Source organism: Monomorium pharaonis, chromosome 10 (assembly GCF_013373865.1).
Source record: "Monomorium pharaonis isolate MP-MQ-018 chromosome 10, ASM1337386v2, whole genome shotgun sequence".
Lineage (NCBI taxonomy): Eukaryota > Metazoa > Arthropoda > Insecta > Hymenoptera > Formicidae > Monomorium > Monomorium pharaonis.
The window spans coordinates 11,943,989-11,965,549 of NC_050476.1; the positions used below are offsets into that span (position 1 = coordinate 11,943,989).

The 21,561-nt window shown below is 40.7% G+C and overlaps 1 protein-coding gene and 1 non-coding gene across 2 annotated transcripts in view; one reads left to right on the top strand and one right to left on the bottom strand.

The window, feature by feature from the left end:
- The window catches only part of LOC105838776 (tectonic-1), an 88,210-nt gene extending 74,086 nt beyond the window's left edge, over positions 1-14,124 (top strand). The window contains exon 5 of the mRNA XM_028190492.2: positions 12,932-14,124. Coding sequence (XP_028046293.1) covers positions 12,932-13,990 — 1,059 coding nt within the window. The 3' untranslated portion in view covers positions 13,991-14,124. The remainder of the gene's footprint in view (positions 1-12,931) is intronic.
- LOC105827851 lies at positions 1,057-18,940 on the bottom strand. The gene is made up of 3 exons (XR_004964822.1): positions 15,735-18,940; positions 1,864-2,100; positions 1,057-1,758 (listed from the first exon to the last, which is right to left on the bottom strand). It is a non-coding gene; the product is annotated as an uncharacterized LOC105827851 (transcript).
- Between the last annotated feature and the right edge of the window lie 2,621 nt (positions 18,941-21,561).

The following is a 21,561-nucleotide window of genomic DNA, read 5'->3' on the forward strand; positions in this document are numbered from 1 at the left end:
CTCGCGATGCGCTAAAAATCTTAACGATTAATAAACGGACAACACACGGGACGTCACACACACAAAAACACGAGATAACACGCTTTCGCATCCGTTCCCGAGCGGAAGGACGCGCGTGCTATTAACGCGTAAGGGCCGCTAAGGCCCTTGTGACGGACAGCATCTTGCGGCTGTCACGTCACAAGGTTTATCGTTATTCCGAACTTTATATTGTAGAACTCGCAAAATTTCGTTGGTGAATCCAGGTCGTCCATCTGTTGATTATACCATTTTCGAATTGTTGAAGATTCCGGTAGAAGTTTGTCGAATTTTTTTCGTACGTATTCATATCTTTTAATCGAATAAAAATCCAAAGTTAAAGCAAAAGCTCGTAATTGAGCACAGTATTTACTCTTCATTTTTCTTCTCCGCTTCAGTATTTCATGCACGACTTCTGGAATTTCACCCTAAATACAATAACCAACTATACCTGCTTAAAACATATTTACATATTTAATTAAATTAGTATATTCTCTAGAGTGTAATTCTAGAAAAGGGACCGTCCTAGATGCGCACAGTAATAAACGGACACAGCAAGTTGAGTAAAACGAACATAGACCAAATGGGCACAGTAATAAACGGACACAGTAATAAACTGTCACAGTAATAAACGGACACAGTAACAAACGGACACAGTAATAAACGGACACAGTAACAAACGGACACAGACCAAATGCGCACACTGCACATGCGCACGGACCAAATGCAATCCATGTACATTGCAAGCAGAGTAAAGTCCATATAAGTTAGCGACTTGTGTGTGCGGGAGGGAGAGGCCGAAGGCCCCCCTTACACCCCCCCCCCAATGTGTGTGTGTGTGCGCGTGCAAAGCATTCACTGCATCACATGGGTTTGCGACCTTCCGTGTGTGCATTTGGTACGTGCGCATGTGCAGTGTGCGCATTTGGTCTGTGTCCGTTTATTACTGTGTCCGTTTGTTACTGTGTCCGTTTGTTACTGTGTCCGTTTGTTACTGTGTCCGTTTCACTCAGCCTGCTGTGTCCGTTTATTACTGTGCGCATCGGGGACTCACTCCTAGAAAATATACTTATGTACAACTGTAACCGAGGTAAATTTAAACTTATCCAACTGTAAGTTATATGCAGAATGTTGGGTAACAGGCAATAAGAACAGGAAATAACCTAAAATTCATTAATATAACTTTAAAAAATTCGAATGCTATAATTATTTTGCAACAGGCAATAGGCACAAAATTTTTAATGTGTGACAGAAATTCTATAATTGTTGTCTATGTACCGTCCATTTTGCTTTGATAATTTCTGATTTCTGTTTCTTATTTCTATTGTCTGTTGCCTAGCATTGTGCATACAGCTTTATAATCAAAGCATTCAACCATAAAGGCATTGGCTTTATTCGGAGTCTTCATCGATAACATTAGCTTTATCCGGAGTCTTCATCAATCGATTAATGTCACTCAAACGTACCATTAAATTGTCAGCAGCATTTTCAGAAATGTAGTTTTTTTTTATCAGAGACTACATCTTTTAATGAAGTAATACGTTCCTTGTATCTACAGCATTTTTTCTGCAACGTTTCAATTTTCTGTCGTTGCTGCATAATGACACGTCGTGCTAAATTTACGGATCTTTTAGCTCGTCTTGGTGTTGCTAGATGAGGTGGCCGGATATCACCAACATAACGTGGTTCTAGTATCATCAGTGAAGGAGATTCACAAATGACTGGTGTAGAGACAGTGACCTGATAGATCATAAAAATAAATTTCATTGATAAATATTATAAGGATGAAATTATATTTTTTAATATTTTCATATAAGACAAACACTTCAATGAATTAATACTTACTGGTAATTCATGAATAAGGATTGTTGCATCAATATCATGTTTAGAAACAGGAGTGTCTTCAGGAGAATAAAAATCTAGGCGTTTCTTCTTGCTGCTTTGCAAGTAGTGAGTATCTTTCAAAGAAGTTAAGCAATTATTCGGAGAAATTTCACAGTTGTCTATTCCAGTTGCAGCAGGATCGACATCCATATCAACATCCACATTGACATCCGTATCATTCTCTGTTACTGTTGTAGACTGCAAATAATTAACAATGTTAATGTTGTTATTTAAAGAATTATCACTTGTTATTCTAGTGGAACAAATATTCCCATCTGTCTTACAGACATTTCCAACAATAAAGAAATGTTTTCTCACCAAATATTAGGATGTCGTGTAAAACTTTATACAACGCTTACAAGTAGGTAGAGCACATTAAACTGAACAGAAAAGTCCTTTATCGTTTTGCAATTTTCGTAATAGTTATTGATTACACAAGCACACAAAAAAGTGGTTGATCCGGCGGACCAGACTAGTCAATTCTTATATATTTTGACTTTCTGAATTTGAATCCAAGGTCAGAATTGCTGAATTGGCTCATTTTTTTCTAACTTCAAAAAGAAACATCACTTTACCACTTTTTTGGTGTACCTGTGTAATCAATAACTTATTGCGAAAATTGCAAAACAGTAAAGGACTTTTCTGTTCAGTTTAATGCGCTCTATCTGCTTGTAAACGTTGTATAAAGTTTTACACGACGCCCTGTATACAAGGCACAGTTTCTGGCTGCACAACTACATCTTTGAAGATTCTTCAGATCTTCGGGTTTAAAATGATCTGTACACAATCTGTGTGAGTCGTACAAATTTTTTTCTTTCATCTTACAGAAGTCTAATCACTTCTTCCTGATGTGCTTATTTGAAGGAAATCTGTTGCTAGATACAATAAAATATATTTACATATAGTTTAAATAAAAAAAAGTAGTTTTAATAGTACTTTTTAATAGTACTAGTTTAAATAGTTTAATAATTACATTCATTGCTAAGATTATTGAAATTACGCAAACTGACAATAATAAATAAATTAAATACATTTTTACTCACCGTAAATAGGAAACTAATTTGTCTTTTCTATCACATAAAATTCAGTATATGCCCATTTTCTTTCAATTTTGACACTATATGTAAGTATGTATGAACGTTCGCACGTATGGCATTAGAAACGTACTTCGGTACGATTTACAATAAACTTTATACGTTCGCGGATCGACAGAATAAAGTTTAGAAATTAAAATTTATCAGCAACATGTGCGAACCAGTGCGAACGTGAAACTATATAACCTTAAATCTTACAACCGAGCACCGGCCAAATAGACGAAGCAGCGCACAATGCCAGCGCATGCGCACTTTCGAGCAATAACTCGCAGAACGAGTGAGCGAAAGGCAACTACGTTTTCTTTCTTACTTTCTTCGAATGTTTCACCTCTCGAGAACAAAGGTATTCACCTTCCATGTATATACATATATTCTAAGGTTTTTAGTGTGTCCGTTTTATTCAGCCTGCTGTGTCCATTTTGATCTGTGTGCATCTGGAACTCACACGCGTTATTTAGATATGCGCTATCAGGATGTGCGCTATCGGGAATTTACTAAATTTTTATGTACGTTATCGGGATGTGCGCTATCGGATTGTGCGCTGTCGGAATGTGCGCTATTGGGATGTGCAGTATCAATTTATGCGCTATCAGGGTGTGCGCTATCGGTATGTGCGTTATCGGGAATTTACTAAATCTTTATGTGTGCTATCGGGATGTACGCTATCGGGATGTGCGCTAACGGGATGTGAGCTATCGGAATGTACGCTGTAGGGATGTGCGTTATCGGGATATGCGCTATCGGGATGTGCGCTATCGAGATGTGCGCTATCAGGATGTGCGCTATCGGGAATTTACTAAATCTTTATGTGTGCTATCGGAATGTGCGCCATCGCGATGTGCGCTATCGGGATAATGCGCTTTTTACTTTGTGCACTATCGGGCTAATATGCCTTTTTACTGTGCGATATCGGGACGTATGCTAGCGGGAATTTTCTCAATTTTTGTGTATGCTATCGCACCGTGTGCTAACGGCACCCTTTTCCGGATTATACATTTGTGACCCAAACTGCTTTTACAAGGTTTTTTTAAGGTTAGGAAAAAATAAACCAATACAGCAATTTTGACCTTGGATTTGCATTTAGCAGCTCAAAATACATAAGGATTGACTAGTCTGGTCCGCCAGACCAACATTAAAAAAAAATTTTTGAGGTTAGGAAATGCGAGCTAACTTTGCAATTCCGACCTTGGATTCGGATTCAGCGGGTCAAAATACGTAAGGATTGACTAGTCTAGTCCGCCAGACCAACCACTTTTTTTGTGTGCCTGTGTAATTAGAGGGGATAAACATGAAGGAGGGAAAAGAAAGGAAGTAGAAAGGGTTGTAGCCAGAAGTACAACGTAGGTGACAAAAAACGTTGCGAAAAAGGTCATCGCAACGCCTTTGGAATTCGCCGTGCTCACGGAAATTCCTGTTAACTTCCGTGATCTCGCAAAATTTCATGTGGAACACTCCAAACGCAGTTTCGCATCGACCTAAATAAAAACCTTACGCGGCACAAGTTAATCGTGAGGCTACCGCTTACCAATGTCGAAACGCCTAGCCTCGCAGTTGCCCGACGCACTCGGTCACTGGCTCCTAAAAATCGCGCTAAGCTAGCAAGTCATCCGGCTATATATGTCGATACGCGCAATGACCGGGCGGAGAGTAACTTAACAACGTCCAAGCTACGTCAGTTTACTATACGTCTTATCGCGAGTGACACCTAACACCGCTACGCGCAACAGCTGATTGTTACCCTGGCCATGAGACAAGAATAGAGTTCACCTGACGAACAAGTAAAAGTGTTTTTTCTCTCGTTGAAATCACGAGCTGAACCTTTACCCTACGCGTCCTAACCCCTAGGGCGAGACGAACTACCAAACTCCTACGAGAGGAACTCTCGATCCGACCTACCGTCACAAGAGGGTGTTTAAAGATATAAGTGCGGAAGTTACGGTGAAGTGGGTAAGAACAATAAGAGAGGTGAATAGAAAAGGGAGAGAAATCATGGATGAAGTTTAAAGATGAGGCACAGAGGAAAAAAGTGAAGAGTAAAAGAAGGAACCTAAGAGACAGGGAAAAAAAATTTTAAAAGGCCCGACATAGAAAGAAAGAAAAATGAAGTGGAGAGGATAGCAAGAGCAGAAGAAGAGAAAGGAAACATGGTAAGGATAGGTTATGGTAAGATTAGCATAGGAGAGAATTTGGTGGAAGTGGAATGAAGAAAAAGAGGTACCTAAGAATAAGAAAGGAGAAGTGAGGATGGAGGAGTCGGGGGAAAAGAAGAGAAAAAGAAATTGAGAAGAAGAATAAGGGACGAGAGGTTGTAAGAGGAGAAATTAGTGAGAATCGTTTTCTGAAACGTGGCAGGATTAGGGAATAAAGATAGAGAATTTTTGACAGGTTTAAAAGAATGGGATGTGATATTCTTGATAAAGACATGGTTAAATAGAAAAGGGTGGGAAAGGTGAGAAATAGAATACCAAAGGGCTTTGAGTAGAAGGTGCAAAATTCAGAGAGAAAGAATTAGAAAGGTAGGGCGATGGCAGAAAGAATTGTTGGAGTTAAAAGGAATTTAAAAGAGCTAGAGACTAAGATAGTAGACCTAGGAAAGGGGGTTATGTTGATTAGAGTCAAAATAAGTATGAAAAGCTGGAAAGTCATAGGAGTGTATGTAAAGGTGAGAAAAGGGAGAAATCAATGGAAGTGGTAAAACAGATTATGAAAACAAAAAAAGAAGAAACTAAAGTAATAATAGGGATAATTTTAATAAAAGTACGGGTAGGGAAAGAGGAGATTGGATCTATGAGACGAATGGAGTGGAGATGAGCCAAGGATACGGTCAAAATATAATAAGGTTGATAAGGGAGGAAAAAAGCTATTAGAGATGACAGGAGATTGTGAATTAGAAATTTTCAATGGGAGTGTGGCAGGAGATGAGGAGGGGGAGTTTACACAGGAGGTAGAGAAAGCACTGTGACAGATTATGTATTGGGAAATAGAGAAACGAAGGAAAAAATAGAAAGAATGTTATTAGGAGATAAAGTAGATTCAGATAATTTCCCAGTAGAGAAAGAAGTTAAGAGTGGAGAGAGGAAGGGAGATAAAAGAATAAAAAGTAGAAACATAAGGGAGGTCTGGGACGGACAGAGTAAAGAAAGGTTCAGGGAGGAGTTAAGGAAGGAGTTAAGAAGGGAGGGAGAGGACGGAGGCTAAATGAGAAGTGAGATAGGAAAAAAAATAGAATTAAAAAAGCAATGTGGAAGACAGATATAGAAATGAGAAAGGGAAAGAAGATTACTACAAATTAATAGAATGAGGAGTGTATGTTGATAAGAAAACAGATGAAAAAGAAATAAGGAGGTAGAGAGGGGAAGGAAGAAAAAAAAGCTTTGTGGGGAAGAAAAGGGAGTATAAAGATTTTGTGACGAATGTCACTACGTCCCGGGGCCGACCATCCGCCCTGCTATACGGGACTCGGCGTCTACGGACGCCCCTCCCGAGAGCCTAGTACCCTCGTCGGGGAACCGTTCCCACCACGTTGCTGAGAGCGCGTGGGAATCGCCCCGACGGGTATAAAAGCCGGGCGCGATCTCAACCGAGCACCATTCCCCGTCGACAGCACTGGTCACTGGATCGCTCTGCCGCCTGGCGCACGCCGGCTTTCGACTTCCTGATTCCCGCCGACAAAGCAGGTCACTTGATCGTCTCGCCGCCTGGCGCACGCCGGCTTTCGGCTTCCTTGACTCCGCTGACGAGGCAGGTCACTCGACCGTCTCGCCGCCTGGCGCACGCCGGCTTTCGGCTTTCTTGACTCCGCCGACGAGGTAGGTCACTCGACCGTCTCGCCGCCTGGCGCACGTCGGCTTTCGGCTTCCTTGACTCCGTCGATGAGGCAGATCACTCGACCGTTTCGCCGCCTGGCGCACGCCGGCCTTCGGCTTTTTGACTTCTGCGCAACCCCGCGACCGCGACCGCCAAGGTGCTGCGCATCAGCGCGCTCCCGTCCGAACGACGTAAAACTAGACTGTATATATTGTATGTGTCTCTCCGTAGGCTAAGGAATGCATTTAGGCTAAGTAATGTATCTAGGATAAGATTTATAATAAAGGTTTGTTAAATTGACATTGGTGTATGCAAGCTGATTTCCCCCCTTCTCCCGAATCCTGGTATCCGGCGAGCCTGTCCGAGACGTTCGAGAAAGGTGAACCGTTACAAGTTATGTGAGAAGAAAAGGAGAAGAAGAATAGGAACTGGGGAAAAAAGTAGAAGCTAAGACAGAAAGTGATGTTTGGGAGATTACAAATAAGTATAGGAGGAGAAAAAAAAGGTGAATAGAACAGGGGACAGAGATGGAAAAGTGGAAAGAGTACTTCATGTACTTACTAGGGGGTGAGGAAGAAAAAGTGACAAAGGGTGAGGGAAAGGGGGAATATGGGGAAACGGGAAAAAAGGATAAGAAGGAGGTAATAAGTAAGGAAAAAGTGAGAAGAGTGGTGAGGAAGTTAAAATTAGGAAAAACGAAAAGAATTAATAAAATCCCGAATAAAGTATGAAAGTTTAGGGGGGGCTAAAAGGATGGATGGTGGAATTTCTAAATAGGGTGTGAAAGGGAGAAGAGTGGCCAGAGAAATAAAAGAAGGAAGTAGTAGTGTAGAGAATGGCCTATAATAAAGAAAGGAGAAGAGCTGAAGGTGGAGTATAGGAAAATAACTTTAATGCCCTCGCTTTAGAAAGTGTATCGCAATGATCCTTACTGAAAGGTTTAAGGAGGACATTAAAGAAAAGAGAATTCCAAATAATCAAGCAGACTTTAGAAATAATAGAGGTATAATGAATAACATTTTTTAACTTAATTGTCTGGTAAATAGATGTATAGGTAGGAAAGAAGGGAAATTGGTGACTTTATTTGTGGACCTAAAGGCGGCATTTGATTCGGTAGATAGGGAGATATTGATTACAACGAGAGAGGGCGGTGAGGATGTGTTTGATAGAGATGGTGGAAGCCTAATTAAAGGAGACAAAAAGCAGAGTTAGAAAAGGTGAAGACGTGGGGGAGCAGTTTTGGACAGGGATGGGAGTGAGACAGGGGTCTTCGTTAAGTTCGTTACTTTTCAACATTTTGATAACAGACCTGTAGGCTATAGGGAGAGTTAAGTGAAGGGAGGAGGGGTAAAGGTTAAAAGGAAAAAAGGGTGTATACGCAAACGACCTGGTTGTAATAGCGGAAAAGGAAGATCAGATAAAGAGTATGATAGAAAGGTTAGAAACGTACTTAGATGAAAAGAATTTAGTGCTAAACGTAGAGAAATCAAAGATAATGAGATTTAGAAAAGGAGGTAGAAAAAGTAGAAAAAGTTGGTGGTAGAAAAGGAGAAGAATAGAAGTAAGAATGAGCTATCTGGAATATGTGATGCAAAAAAACGGGGGACAACACGCGCAAATAAAAGATAGAGTGAGGAGGTCCGTCGACAGTGATGGGGGTAATTATTTACAATTGATACTTTTCCGAATTTTGATATTTTTTCATAACTTATTTGGTAAACAGCTTTGTTGTGACTCCGACAACGATAATCAATCGGGGGAGCCCGAAAAATATGTAACCTACTAATTTTTTGGGCCATTTTTTCGAAATAATTTGGTAATTATTTACATTAGCAATTCCTCACCGATTTTAATGACCTTCAATATGTTGCCATCATTCTGAACAACTTTTCTTTATACATGTTACCGCCGCTCGGTCTTAATTTTTGAGTTATACATAAAAAATTATTAACACAAAAGTTTAATAAATACCATATATATACTTTTTTAATTTGCACTAGAACGTTTTGGTAATACTTAAGGAGATCTCATTCCTCACCGCACAAAACGAACGAATCTGGCAGAAAAAAGCGTCGCTCTGCCCCGCAAAGAGAGATATTAACAGTTAAAATTGACGAAAGTTTAATAAATATTATTATTCTTAAAATTTAAAGCATAGAAATTCGCAAAGGCTTATGTAGAGAACGCGTGGGCGGGATAGGGGCTTCGGCCCTCCCCCTGCACCCCCTCCCCGTAATTTTTCTTAACCTAACCCAAACATTTAAAAGTCGCTATTTGGTTAATGTAAAAACATTGGAAACGTACAGCGTGAAAAGTCGCAAACCTATGTGATATTGTACAAGCGTAGATATCGTTTACTTTACGTAAGGCATTGATATTATGTATCGTATTTATGAAACGTAAAGTAAACGACATCCACGCTTGTACAATACCACATAAGTTTGCGACTTTCCACGCTGTACGTTTCCAATGTTTTTACATTAACCAAATAGCGACTTTAAAATGTTTGGGTTAGGTTAGGTTAGGAAAAATTACGGGGAGGGGGTCCCCCGCCCATACGTTCTTTGCTGTACTAGACTGGGGTAGAAGTCGCTACAATCGTTTGTTTACACATTGTTCTGCCGGTAGGACTGCTTTAAACAGAAGCGCTTATTTTTTTCGATGTAGCTTTCAGGATCTTCTAACATTAGAAATATACATAGTGGCCCTTAAAAGGGTCGATTTTGATTCTGAAGAGGACCGGTAGTGCGTCGTAAATTATGTCTGTTCTATCGCTTTATTTCGGTTTAATTCGTTATCGAACGCGATGATTTCGAAGATTTTATGAAATCGGTGGGTATGATCCGAATATTTTCGTTTAAAATAAAATTCTGCTATATAACCATTCATATGATGCTCGCGACGTCCATAACAACAGATATTGGAGCGAACTTTTCGCCAGGTACGCTCGATATTTTGCGTATATGCTCCTGTATCAAGATCTACAAAGTTATAGGCATGGTTGACAGTCAAATGCTGAAATCCCTCCGTGTCTAAACAATTATATGCTTTCCAGCAATCAGATACAATCGTGGTTTCTGGCAAAATATTCGCTTTTATCACATTTAATAATGTTGTTGATCTGTTCAGAACAGGAATGATGAATAATTCCTTCAAATCTCTCTCAAACCCGCCAAATAACCATTGTCCATCGATTAGACGTCCTCGATGATATTTTCTCTTGCCAAATTTTGCTTCATCGATTTCAACAACACGATTCGGTCCGCCAATTTGTTTTAAGTTTTTGATACACCACGACAGAAGAGCTTCTCGAATAAAATTAGACCAGTCAACGATAGTTCTCGAGCTTATTTCTAATTCTATTTCCAGAAATTTTTGACGTGGTGGACTCATGATCACAAAGTATCCGATAAATGTACCAACTGCTTCGATGAAAATATTGCTGTTTTCAAACCATGTAGCTTTTCGAATTGTTTCACTGAACGAACACGACATAATCTGGATCTTATCCTTTCTTCACTTTGCTTTTTTCTGACATCTCCACTTTAATGTGTGATTGCTAAATGTTGCTGGTTTTCCACAACTTGAGCAAGTTACTGATTTTTTAATCACATTATGTAATTTCAAAAATTCAAATAACTCTTCTTGATTATCGCACATCCGCAGAAAAGACTTTAACTTTAGAACACAGCCTTCGCAATCTATTGTGTATAAACACATGAATCTCTGCTTGTAGTATACTAAACGAAAGTATCGATATATTCTAAAAGTCAATGTCTTATATTGTGTATATGAAGTCGAGTAGGAGGGAAGAAGAGCGAGAGATAGTACGCGACGAACAAAATCATAACATTGTCTATGACCGAAGGCCCCCCTTGCCCCCCCCCCGTATGTGTGTCGTCATACGAATACATCGAACATACGAAAATTATTTCGAAAAAATGGCCAAAAAAATTAGTAGGTTACATATTTTTCGGGCTCCCCCGATTGATTATCGTTGTCGGAGTCACAACAAAGCTGTTTACCAAGAAAGTTATGAAAAAATATCAAAATTCGGAAAAGTACCAATTGTAAATAATTACCGTAATGGGTCAGGTTTGGGAAATTGGAAAGAGAAGATATGGAAAAGACTAAGAGAGGAGGCTATGACTATTCGATAGGTTAGTATGGACGGTTATGGATTATGGAGTGAGATATGAGGATGGAAAGAGAGAGTATGAAGAAACTAGAGGAAAGGTATTTCAGGTGGGTGTTAAGATTGGAGTACTTTGGGGTATAGGTGAGAGAAGAGATACAGAAGAATAAATTGAGAGGTAAAGCAGGAAGAAAGGCGTAGGCATATGAAAAGAGGTTGGATGAGTAAAGGTTCAGTAGATTGGCAAGAAGATGCTTAGAGAAGATAAGAATGAAAGTTAAGGTGGGAAAAATGGGAAGAAGAAAGAAGGGATTACTTTGGGCTTAGATGGTGGAAACTGGAGAAGATAGACGGAGAGAGAAGTGTAAAAGGTTTTGAGATTATTCTTAGTAAGGATAGACCGTTGCAAAAAGAAGAAATATGGAGAAAATTAGAGAGTTGGAATATAATAAATAGTATAAGAGAAGGAAAAAAGGGTGTCAGGATGTTTAAAAAAAGGTGGGGAGAGAGTAGGTGGAATGGGAGTGGCTTACTTTGAGACAGTACAATTGGACACAGTGCAGATGGACACGTTGCAAATGGACACAAACTAATGTACACGGTTTAAATGGACACGGTTTATTTGGACACAGAAATTTTGTACACCGCAAAGTTGTACACCGTACATTTCTATACCCTTTTGTTTAGGGCATCTCTGCCGACGGAGTGGGTGCAGGAGGAGGGCCGAAGGCCCCCTTGCACCCCCCGTGTGTGGGAAAGGGGGGCACGGTGTAGAAATGTACGGTGTACAACTTTACGGTGTACAACTTAGCCGGGTACAACTTTACGGTGGAGAAATGCAGTGTACATTATTTTGTGTCCATTTGCACTGTGTCTAATTGTACTGTGTCCAAGTGAAGGCCACTCGGTGGAATAGGGTCATAAGGTTTGAGTTGGTTAACGGTATGAGAGAGAATAGATATTGGGAGAAGAGAAGAAAATGTGTAAATTATGTGGAGGAAGTGTAGAGATTAAGGAAAAGACAATAAAAGTTGGCAAAAGATAGTGAAGAAAATTTTAAGGGCGGAAAAAGAGGGAGAGGGTTGACTGAGGGAGTTGAAGAGGGAGAGGGAAGGGGGAGAAAAAGGATCAAGAAAACGTAGAGAAGGGGTAGAAGAAAAAATTGAATAATTAAGACATAGGAAACGAAAGTCCCCAAAGCAATGGTGTGTGTGCGAAATATTAATTTTTCAAATTGTACGAATACGCGCCGAGGGAAGTGCCGGGCCGCTCGAGCTATAACACGGCCCACTGTGTCAAGCATTGGCTGCTGGCGGCGGGGGGAGAAGGAGGAGAAGCGCATTGTTGCTCGTGCTTCGCCGCGCTTCTCTTTCCCTCCCAGTACTGACAGCCAATACTTGATACAGTGGACCATCCTATAGCTCGAACGGCGCTTCCCTCAGGGCGCTCTCATTTGTACAATTTGGAAAATTAATATCTCGGCTATCATTGGAAATTTAAAAACTATGGTAGACTTTTATGTTTACCTTGATCTCATCTATCTTTCCATGAAGACCTTCATACCTTATGCAGGACACCCTGTATATTTGCAATAGTAGTTTTTTTTTAATATTTATTTATTGCTTAACTTATATCAAGCATATTTCTATCGTAAAACTTTGCTTTATATTTCGTTGGTCCGAACTTATTAAGCAGTTATGTTGATCAATTTGCAAATATTGTAATTGAAACCTGAAGAGGACCTAAATCAAGAATCGAAACGTTTTTCCAATAAACTGAATTTTGTCAGAATATCGACCTATTATCATTTATTTATCTAATATAAAAAGTTTAATGTAGTGCTTTTTATTAAAATTTCTATAAAATTATTTATATAGAAATTTTTAATAAAAAGTACTATATCTTAAATTTTTTATATTAGATTTTTTTTACGTGAACTATTCTTCCGCTTATTCTATGTTTATTGAATTTAATTCTCAACATTATTTTTCAGATATGTCAGAGCAACATTTGTCTGCCAATAAGAACTCATTACTGCCTAAAGTCATTTTCTGTTTGTAACAAAACTAGAGTACCAGGATTTTGCATGAATTCTACTTGTATCAACATCGTAATGGGATTAAAATACATAATTGTTCATAATGGTTCTGCTGGTATTAATAGCATTGACGCATATTTTAATATAGGAAATGCATCTCATGCTTTTTATCAATATTTCGAGGTTAAATACAATTGGATAGACTCAAAAGATACACAAGTTTCCATTCGTAGTGGAAATTCTGGCTACGTAATGGGTAAACCGATCATTATTGGTATTTCCCATACTAACAATAGCGAGGATATTTTTTTTAACAGAACTGATGGATTTCTTACACTGCCTTTGGCTGGAAAAAATGGAGAGTGTAACCGAATTAAAAGACACATTGTTGTATTTGGTGAAGACATTAAACTAACATGCTCTGTCAAATTGTTTATTAAGAATTTCACTGCGTTATCTTGCACAGAATTACAAAATCTGACTTTGCGTCTTTTGTTAAAAAACTCTTTCTTAAATATAAGTCAATATTATAGCACGTATGTCTCAAAACTGGGTAATTTTTCGAGCAAAAGTGCTGTTGACTGGTTACGTGTTGTATTTGATAGAATACCACGAAATGTTGTAACTGCGCATACAATTGGTAAACAAATCTTATGTTCAGGCTTAATTACATCTATGCACTTGAACATCTTTTATTCCATGTTATCAAAACCTAAAACATTGTCAAATTATAAAATATTGGGTGTTGGAATTGCACTCAGTAAAGAAGAAGACATTAAGTGGCCGAAATGTGCATTAAAGAATTGTACAGACATCCTTCACACAAACATTATTTCTTATGTCAATTTTCATGATGTTTCAAAATCATCTAAATATTATTTTGTTGGTGGATCTAATTTAGATATTACATTGCCCTACGATTTTTTTTATCCTTTCTTGAATGGTTCAAAAATTATAAAAATACCAAGTATATCAATTTTTTTAATAATATATGTATTAATTATAACTATTTAATTGAATACATATTTGTTTTGTTAATTTAGGATTTGATTCCACTTTTATTTTCGTATGTGCAAATTATAGAATTTATGAAATCTATTTAATAGCAACTAAATTAATAAATAAAAAACTAATTAATAAATAAAAATTTTATTAAAGAATTTATAATTTTTATATTTAAGTTATATTTTACATTTAAATTTATAGAATTAGGTAGAATTAAGAGAATGCTGAAGATAGTCTGTTTTACCAATTAAGCAATAACTTTTTACCAGTGCGTCGAAAGTGATTCCTTTCATATCATTTTTCATGCGCTAATTTCAACAGTTTAACATTATTATACAGTTTTGTCTGCTAATAAATTATGTAAGTTGTGGCACAAAAAACTTTCCAGCATAATTTTTTCCGTGCATTTGCTTATTTTTTCTTCGGTATCATTATCACACTCGTATACTTGTCATTTCGTATACGGTAACTCTTGCAGAATTATTGACGCTTCATCGCTTTCGCGAACCTTAATCTTAGATAACCTGTCAATTCATGAGGATCAAGAACAGTCAAGGACCACACTTCGATGCACTGGTAACAAAAAATATGATGTGCAACACGAACGGATTGGATTTTTCTCAATTGTGCAGATAAACGCACTCACCTTCAGCTCATGGGTCCACTGGTTGCATTCATGCTAAGAAAGCCGATCTTCCGCACTTGTTACACAATGTATTATTATGAGACATTATTATAAGAGATTTTGTATGTATTTTAAAAGAAATATAACAACAAATTTGGATATTTTTCCGTTCTTAGTGTATATATATAACAAAATCAAGTTTACAGATTGACAGTAATATATATATATATATATGTATATATAATATTTTAATATTGGAGAAGAATTTCCAGAAATTTATTTAAAAAATATTTACAAAATCGCATTACAAAATTTTTGTAACAAGATTTCTTATGATGAATTAATTGTATGTATGAGTGTATATGTGCTATTAAATAAATATATTTGTCATAAAGGAATTTAAATATGTTATTTAAATATTACAGGAAAAGGTGGTATTATGGCTACTGTAAAAAATATGGGCATTTGTCTTATCTCTGTTATTAGCTGACGATTTTTAGTAATTACTTACTTTAAAAAAAAGTTTAAAAAAGCGCGAAGTGTATGCGCGTAAGAAATGCCCTCAAAAATCTATTCTTGTATGAAATAATTTTAATCTAGCACTATATTAAATGTATGAAATTTTAATAAAACAATTTTTTCCTAAAAAGAACAGAAAATGTATATTTTCTACAAAAGTAATGATATAGGGAAAATGCACTACTATAAAAATGGATGTTTATATGAACTGAAACATCTACTTTGACAAATAATTATTTGTACAAATATTATAAATAAATATTTTACTACAAAAATTGGAGCCGCTAAACCGAATAATTTGCTTTAATACAAAATCGCTTTCTTAAAATCTAACTTGCATACTAAAATAACAATTACTTAATAAGAGACAATAATTATTAAAATTACAATTTTTTAAATTGAAATCGTAATGGCATTAGACAGGGTGTCCCAAAACATGTGAGTCAACGGTCGTAAAAAGGTAGAAGGGATTGAGATAAACATAAAAAAGTCCAATATTTTCTTGGGTTAGGTTGTGACCGAACATATTCTAAGAATCGCGAAAATCCCGGTAAATTTTATAAAAGCTTATGTTTTGATGTTTACACGGTCGCCAGATCGGTGATATACCTCGCCGCCAAGGTGTGGACACGGTCTCGCTCTTGGGATGGCCGCACCGGGATCTCGTATGAATCTCGCTTAATAATGGAAAGTCCCTCGCTCGGCTATGTTCCTGAGCTGTCCTGGAACCCCTCTGTAGCTGTCCTATCCTCAGGAAGACGTCCTGTCTATGTGTTGTGGGATGACGCAATTTCCCGCCAAACAGTGGACTCGTCCGGGATGGATTATAGAATCGTACAATAAATAATATGACTCACTTCTAATTTTCACCATACTCTGCTTTATTTAACAACACATTATCTCACGCACGCACACGAATACATCGGCTGCGTCTTATTGCGTAATATCTGCGTATATAACTTCCGGTCACGCCTCTCGCACAACGTGATTACGGACTCTCGCTATTATTTAACGCGTCGCGATAATTACACGGAAAAAACTGCCCTAGGCGATAACTCACGGGTGATGTCGCGAAACAATAATTATTACGCGCCCGTTACTGTTATCACACAATGTGCGTAGTATTAATTACGCGGGAACTCGGAAGACGCACGTCGGTCCTATCCTGAGTCCAAAGGCAGACTTTCTTAGTCAGGGGACGCCAAGCCGCTCGTTTCTCATTCACTCCCCACCTTGATGCTCCTCGATTGGCTCGTTGTTGTCAGGCATTGTTCTTTCGCCAATCGGCGAGCATCAAGAGGTCTCTTTCACTCAGATCGTCCCTCTCGCTCGCACGCCATGGGGTCGCATGCGCAGATCCTTGCCATGGCGTTCCGCACCTTATGGTACGTTTGAATGCAAAGCTAAAGCCTCAGGTTATTTGTTCGCGGCTTTATTTTCGTGACTTAGACTGTCGCGAACTTGTGCGCTGTCATTTTCAGCGTTCAGAATAATAAACAATTACTGCATTAAACATTTTATCTAAAATTAGAACTTTATGACTCGTTTATAAAAACGAGGCTTTTGATTGGCCAATAAACCTGAGCCTTTGCATGTCAGCTTAAAACTATATGAAACTGAGGGTGCGGTCCCATGGAGCGGATTATGCGGAAGCGGAACGAGCGGATCACCAATCACAGGACCGTTTCGACGGAATCTTTAAAAGAGTTCTATCAGAATGAACCCGCGATTGGTGATCCGCTCGTTCCGCTTCCGCATAATCCGCTTCATGGGACTGCACCCTGACTGAGAATAATTAAATGAATATAAATTCAATCAAATAAACTGAAAATTATTCCGTATAGCTTACGGTAATATCATACACCTCCCAAACAATCACCGCTATTCCGTTCGGTCGCTCTGAGACCGTGATTGTAATTAACACGTAGTACATAATATTTAGCCACTGTATTCGGAAATGCAGCGTAACTGAGCTTGGGATTTCGATGATTATCTGCTCAGCTATGTGCCTATGGTACATGACGCTACGCCCGATTCTCGATCATGGGCGCCCTAACCTCGATCTGTCACTTTCGTGTCGGCCAAGTTGCCTGTACGCCAGGGGCCCTCCGCAACGATGTCTATCTCGACGCGTCGTTTCTGTCGCACTTTCTGTAAGTTGGATAGCGATCGGGTCTTTTTATACATATTGTTTGTGCGTGCGTAGGGTAAACGCGATCGCACGGGGAGAATGCCGGGATCCGTCCCGATAGAGACGCGAAGCGAGTGATGAGGAATGCGGTAGGTTCACGGGGGGTGATAGGGAGAAAAAGGAGGCGATGGTGTCACTCACACGTTAATGATTTATTAACAAACGGACGTTCGGAGCGAGGGGCGAACCGTATCTTTTACAAGCTTACGGAAATCTTGACACGTCCCGATATTACGCTGCCTGACGCGGAAATCTTGAAGAGCCTCTAGATCGAAGCTCTCGCGAATCCGGAAATCTTGCGCGCGATCCGACGGAGATCTTGTGCACGAGGCAGAGACGTTCGCGGGAAAGATACGGTCACCCGCGCATAAACGTAACGCACTCACACATTCACACGAATACTCGAACTTAAAAATTAATTGACATGATCGCCGAATTATGGATGGAATGGAAGTGAATCCCCGCAGCTAGGATCGGCGGATGACGCGGGAGATCTTATGTCAGTGCCGGGCTGCGAGAGACTGGCGAATTTTGCATCGTAAAACAATTACGATCGGAGGCGAAAAAGGGGGCGGTAAGGGAACGGATCTCGAGACTTATTTGGGCATGGATTTGGACGTGCCCTTTTTTGGGCATGTTTATTTGCCTAGTTACCACGATGCGAAAAAACGAAAATCGCGCGCGTGAGGAGCTGGTGACAGCGCCGCGCGACTAGGTGCATCGAAGAAATGAACTACAAGGAGCTCGATGGCTGTCAGCAGCTTCCCACTACTCGCGGATAAAACAGAGCAAAAAAAAAGGAAATGTTAAAACTCTAAAGGAACTGTTATAGTCTCGAACACATATCATTTAATAAAACAATAACAAGCTTTTAATATCGCTCGTAACAAAAGGAATACAACATTAATATGTGTAATACTATAAAATAGATTAATATATAATATATTTTCGCGATTGCGCACGTTACATTATTTTCTTTTCATCGCACGCTTGCTTTCTTAAATTTACACGCGGTCTCACGCGTGCACTCACACACTCGCACGGCTCGTTGAGTCTTGCGCGGTCGCCTAAACGAGTTAAACTAAATTTATTTTAAAAAAACAAATAAATTTTTAACAAATTTAATTATTATATAATACTTTATACGCGCGGTATCTGTAACGCTATTCGCACTGTCTTTATTATCAAAGTTCAACGAATTACGACGCGGTCGGAATGCCGTCTTCGTCGTCGCTATTGTTTCCCTCTCGGGTGGCCTTCAGGTGGTTGTCGGCTCGCACGGATGATTCATCCGCGTCGGCTACCTGCGTGCTCGGCGCATCTGCTATCGGCCTCGGGGTCGGCGTCGGCTCGCCCGCCTCCGCTCTCGGTGGTCTCGGCGATGGCATCATCTCGGTCTCGGCCCCGATATTGGTGCCTCCTCGGTCACTCGTCGGCCTCGGCTGCATCCTCTCTAACGCCACGGATAGGTCACGGAACGGTGCAGCGACGGGTGTCTCTGGCGGCTGCAAGGTCCACCAATAATCGAGATATTAATCTGCTCAGATATTAATCTTGCGAAATAATAACGTATGAAATCTGCAAATAACACAAGCACACAAAAAAAAGTGGTTGGTCCGGCGGACTAGACTAGTCAATTTTTATGTATTTCGACCCGCTGAATCCGAATCCAAGGTCAGAATTGCAAAGTTAGCTTGCATTTCCTAACCTCAAAAAAAATTTTTTTTTAAATGTTGGTCCGGCGGACCAGACTAGTCAATCCTTATGTATTTTGACCCGCTGAATCCGAATTCAAGGTCAGAATTGGAAAGTTAGCTCGCATTTCCTAACCTCAAAAAAATTTTTTTTTTAAATGTTGGCCGGCGGACAAGTCTATTTTTATGTATTTTGACCCGTTGCCCCCGCCCCCCCGGCCGCCGCCGCTGCGGTCCCCTTTGGGCCGACGGCGGGCGGCGGTAGGTGGCAGAGAGTGAGTCCCAGATGCGCACAGTAACAAACGGACAAACGAATCAAATTCTATAAATTCATCCTAACCCTAATCAACTCAGTAATCTGATTGGTGGTGTCCGTTTGTTACTGTGCGCATCTGGGATGCTCCCGTGGCAGGCGAGGTCGTTCCCCGGATAACAGAAGAGGAGGCGCAGGCGCGTCATCGTCGTCGATGGCGACGCGCCTATGTGGCGCAAATGAGGGGATGGCCCGGAGGGACAATCGGGGTCTCTTGTCTAATGCGGCCTACTCTCCGGGCCTCGAAAACATTTGCCCGCTGGGGGGCCTGGCCTTGTGGCTCGGAAACGGAGCCCCCCCTCCATTCAACTTATAGCGCGGGCCGTCGGAGGGGAGGCGGAGGTTGCTTGGGACAATGCCAGTTTCTGCCCTTCGCCCCCCCCCCTCCCCGACCAGAGTAATAACTCCGGGGAGGGATATGCATAGTCCCCCCGTCTTTCCCCCGCACGCCGCGGAGAGAGGGAGAGAGAGTGGTGGCGACGGGGAAGACAAGCGACAAGTTTCCCCCGCCCCCAACACAGTGAATAGGCCGGTCCGGGGAAATACGGACTGCCCGAGGGGAGCGGGACTCCTTCTAACCGGAGATGTCCGCCCCGTCCCCCCGGAGCGATGCACGCCGCCGCTATGGCGCGCCAGCACGGGGGGGCCCACCGGCAGATATGCTGGATAGCGATTTCCGGTGGGTCGCCCATATCGTATTGTAAAGGCCAACCGAGGTGGGTTTAGTGGGTAGTACGAGTATTGCACGTGAGTGGGAAGGATTAACCTCCCTCTCACAAACCCGTGAGTTCCACATAACCCTCGCCCGAGAGTCATCGGTGGCGAAAGTATGCGTAAATGCATTCTCACCTCGTAAAAGAAAAAGACGCAGTTCGATTGCACACCATTCAATTGCACACCGTTCGATTGCGCACCGTTCAGCTGCACCCCGTTCAATTGCACACTGTTCAATTGCACACCGTTCAGTGGCACATCGTTCAACTGCACACTGTTCAATTGCGCACCGTTCAATTGCACACCATTCAATCAAACGCATATTAAATATTCATACATTATAGCTGCATTTGCAATGTGTACATAGGTTAGCAACTTAGACGGGGTGGGTGCGGGAGGGAAACGAATCCCCCCCCCCCTGCACCTCTCGCGCGCGCGCGCGCGCGCGCGTGTGTGTGTGTGTGTATGTGTGTGTGTGTGTGTGTGTAAAGCATTCACTGCACCACATGGATTTGCGACTTAAATGGTGTGCAATTGAACGGTGCGCAATCCAACGGTGCGCAATCCAACGGTGCGCAATCGAATGGTGTTCAATCGAACTGTGTCCAACTGTGTCCAATCGAACTGTGTCCAACTGAACTGTGTCCAATTGAACTGTGTCCAATCGAACGGTGTCCAATCGAATTGTGTCCAAACAAACTGTGCGCAATTGAACGGTGTGCAATGTTTCATGTCACGGTGGGCAATTGCAATGTGTCCAATTGTACTGTGCGCAAATGAAGGCCTCTCTTTACCGATTACGTAGAGAAATTTGTATCCCTAGAGCTTGTATTAATGGAGAGGCCTTGGTGCATCGCGATGCGCGCGGGAAAAATCGTCAGAGAGGTGGACATATTCTGTTTTTTTTTGTGTGGGAACAGGTTCGTAACTATGCAATCTAAAACCCAATTGTCAAACTCATACGAAAAAAAAATTGCTTACAAAGATAACACTGTGTATTCATTAAGTGGTACATAATTAAAAATCTAAAAGATGCATGCCAATCAATGCATGCACAGTATTACTTTCGTATGTAAAAATTTTTTGTACTAATTGTAATAGCCCGAGGCCCAAGTAGGCACGAAGTAGGTAAACTCGTACCTGTCGTACCGCTCGTATGTGCGCTTCTTTCCTTCTAGAAAACGGAGTAATGGGGATGTCCAACACGAAAAGAGACAGAATATATGAGAATATATTCATGTCTCTATCGATTATCCCCGCGCGGACTCCGGCATATAGCAATGGCCCCTCCATTAATACAAGCTCTATGTTTGTAAGTAGTTAACACTAGACCTAGTGAGGAAAACACTAGAGTTCTAAAATTCGGAGCTCCGAGGGGGAGCGGGTGTGCGGGGGGAACTCGTAGGCACGCGGGGCCATGACGTCACGCGGGGAGGGGATCTCGCGGTGCGGGAATTGCTGACGCGGGATTTTCGGGTCCGCGACCGTAGAGGGGGAATCGGGGTGCGCCGCCGCACGCCGCCG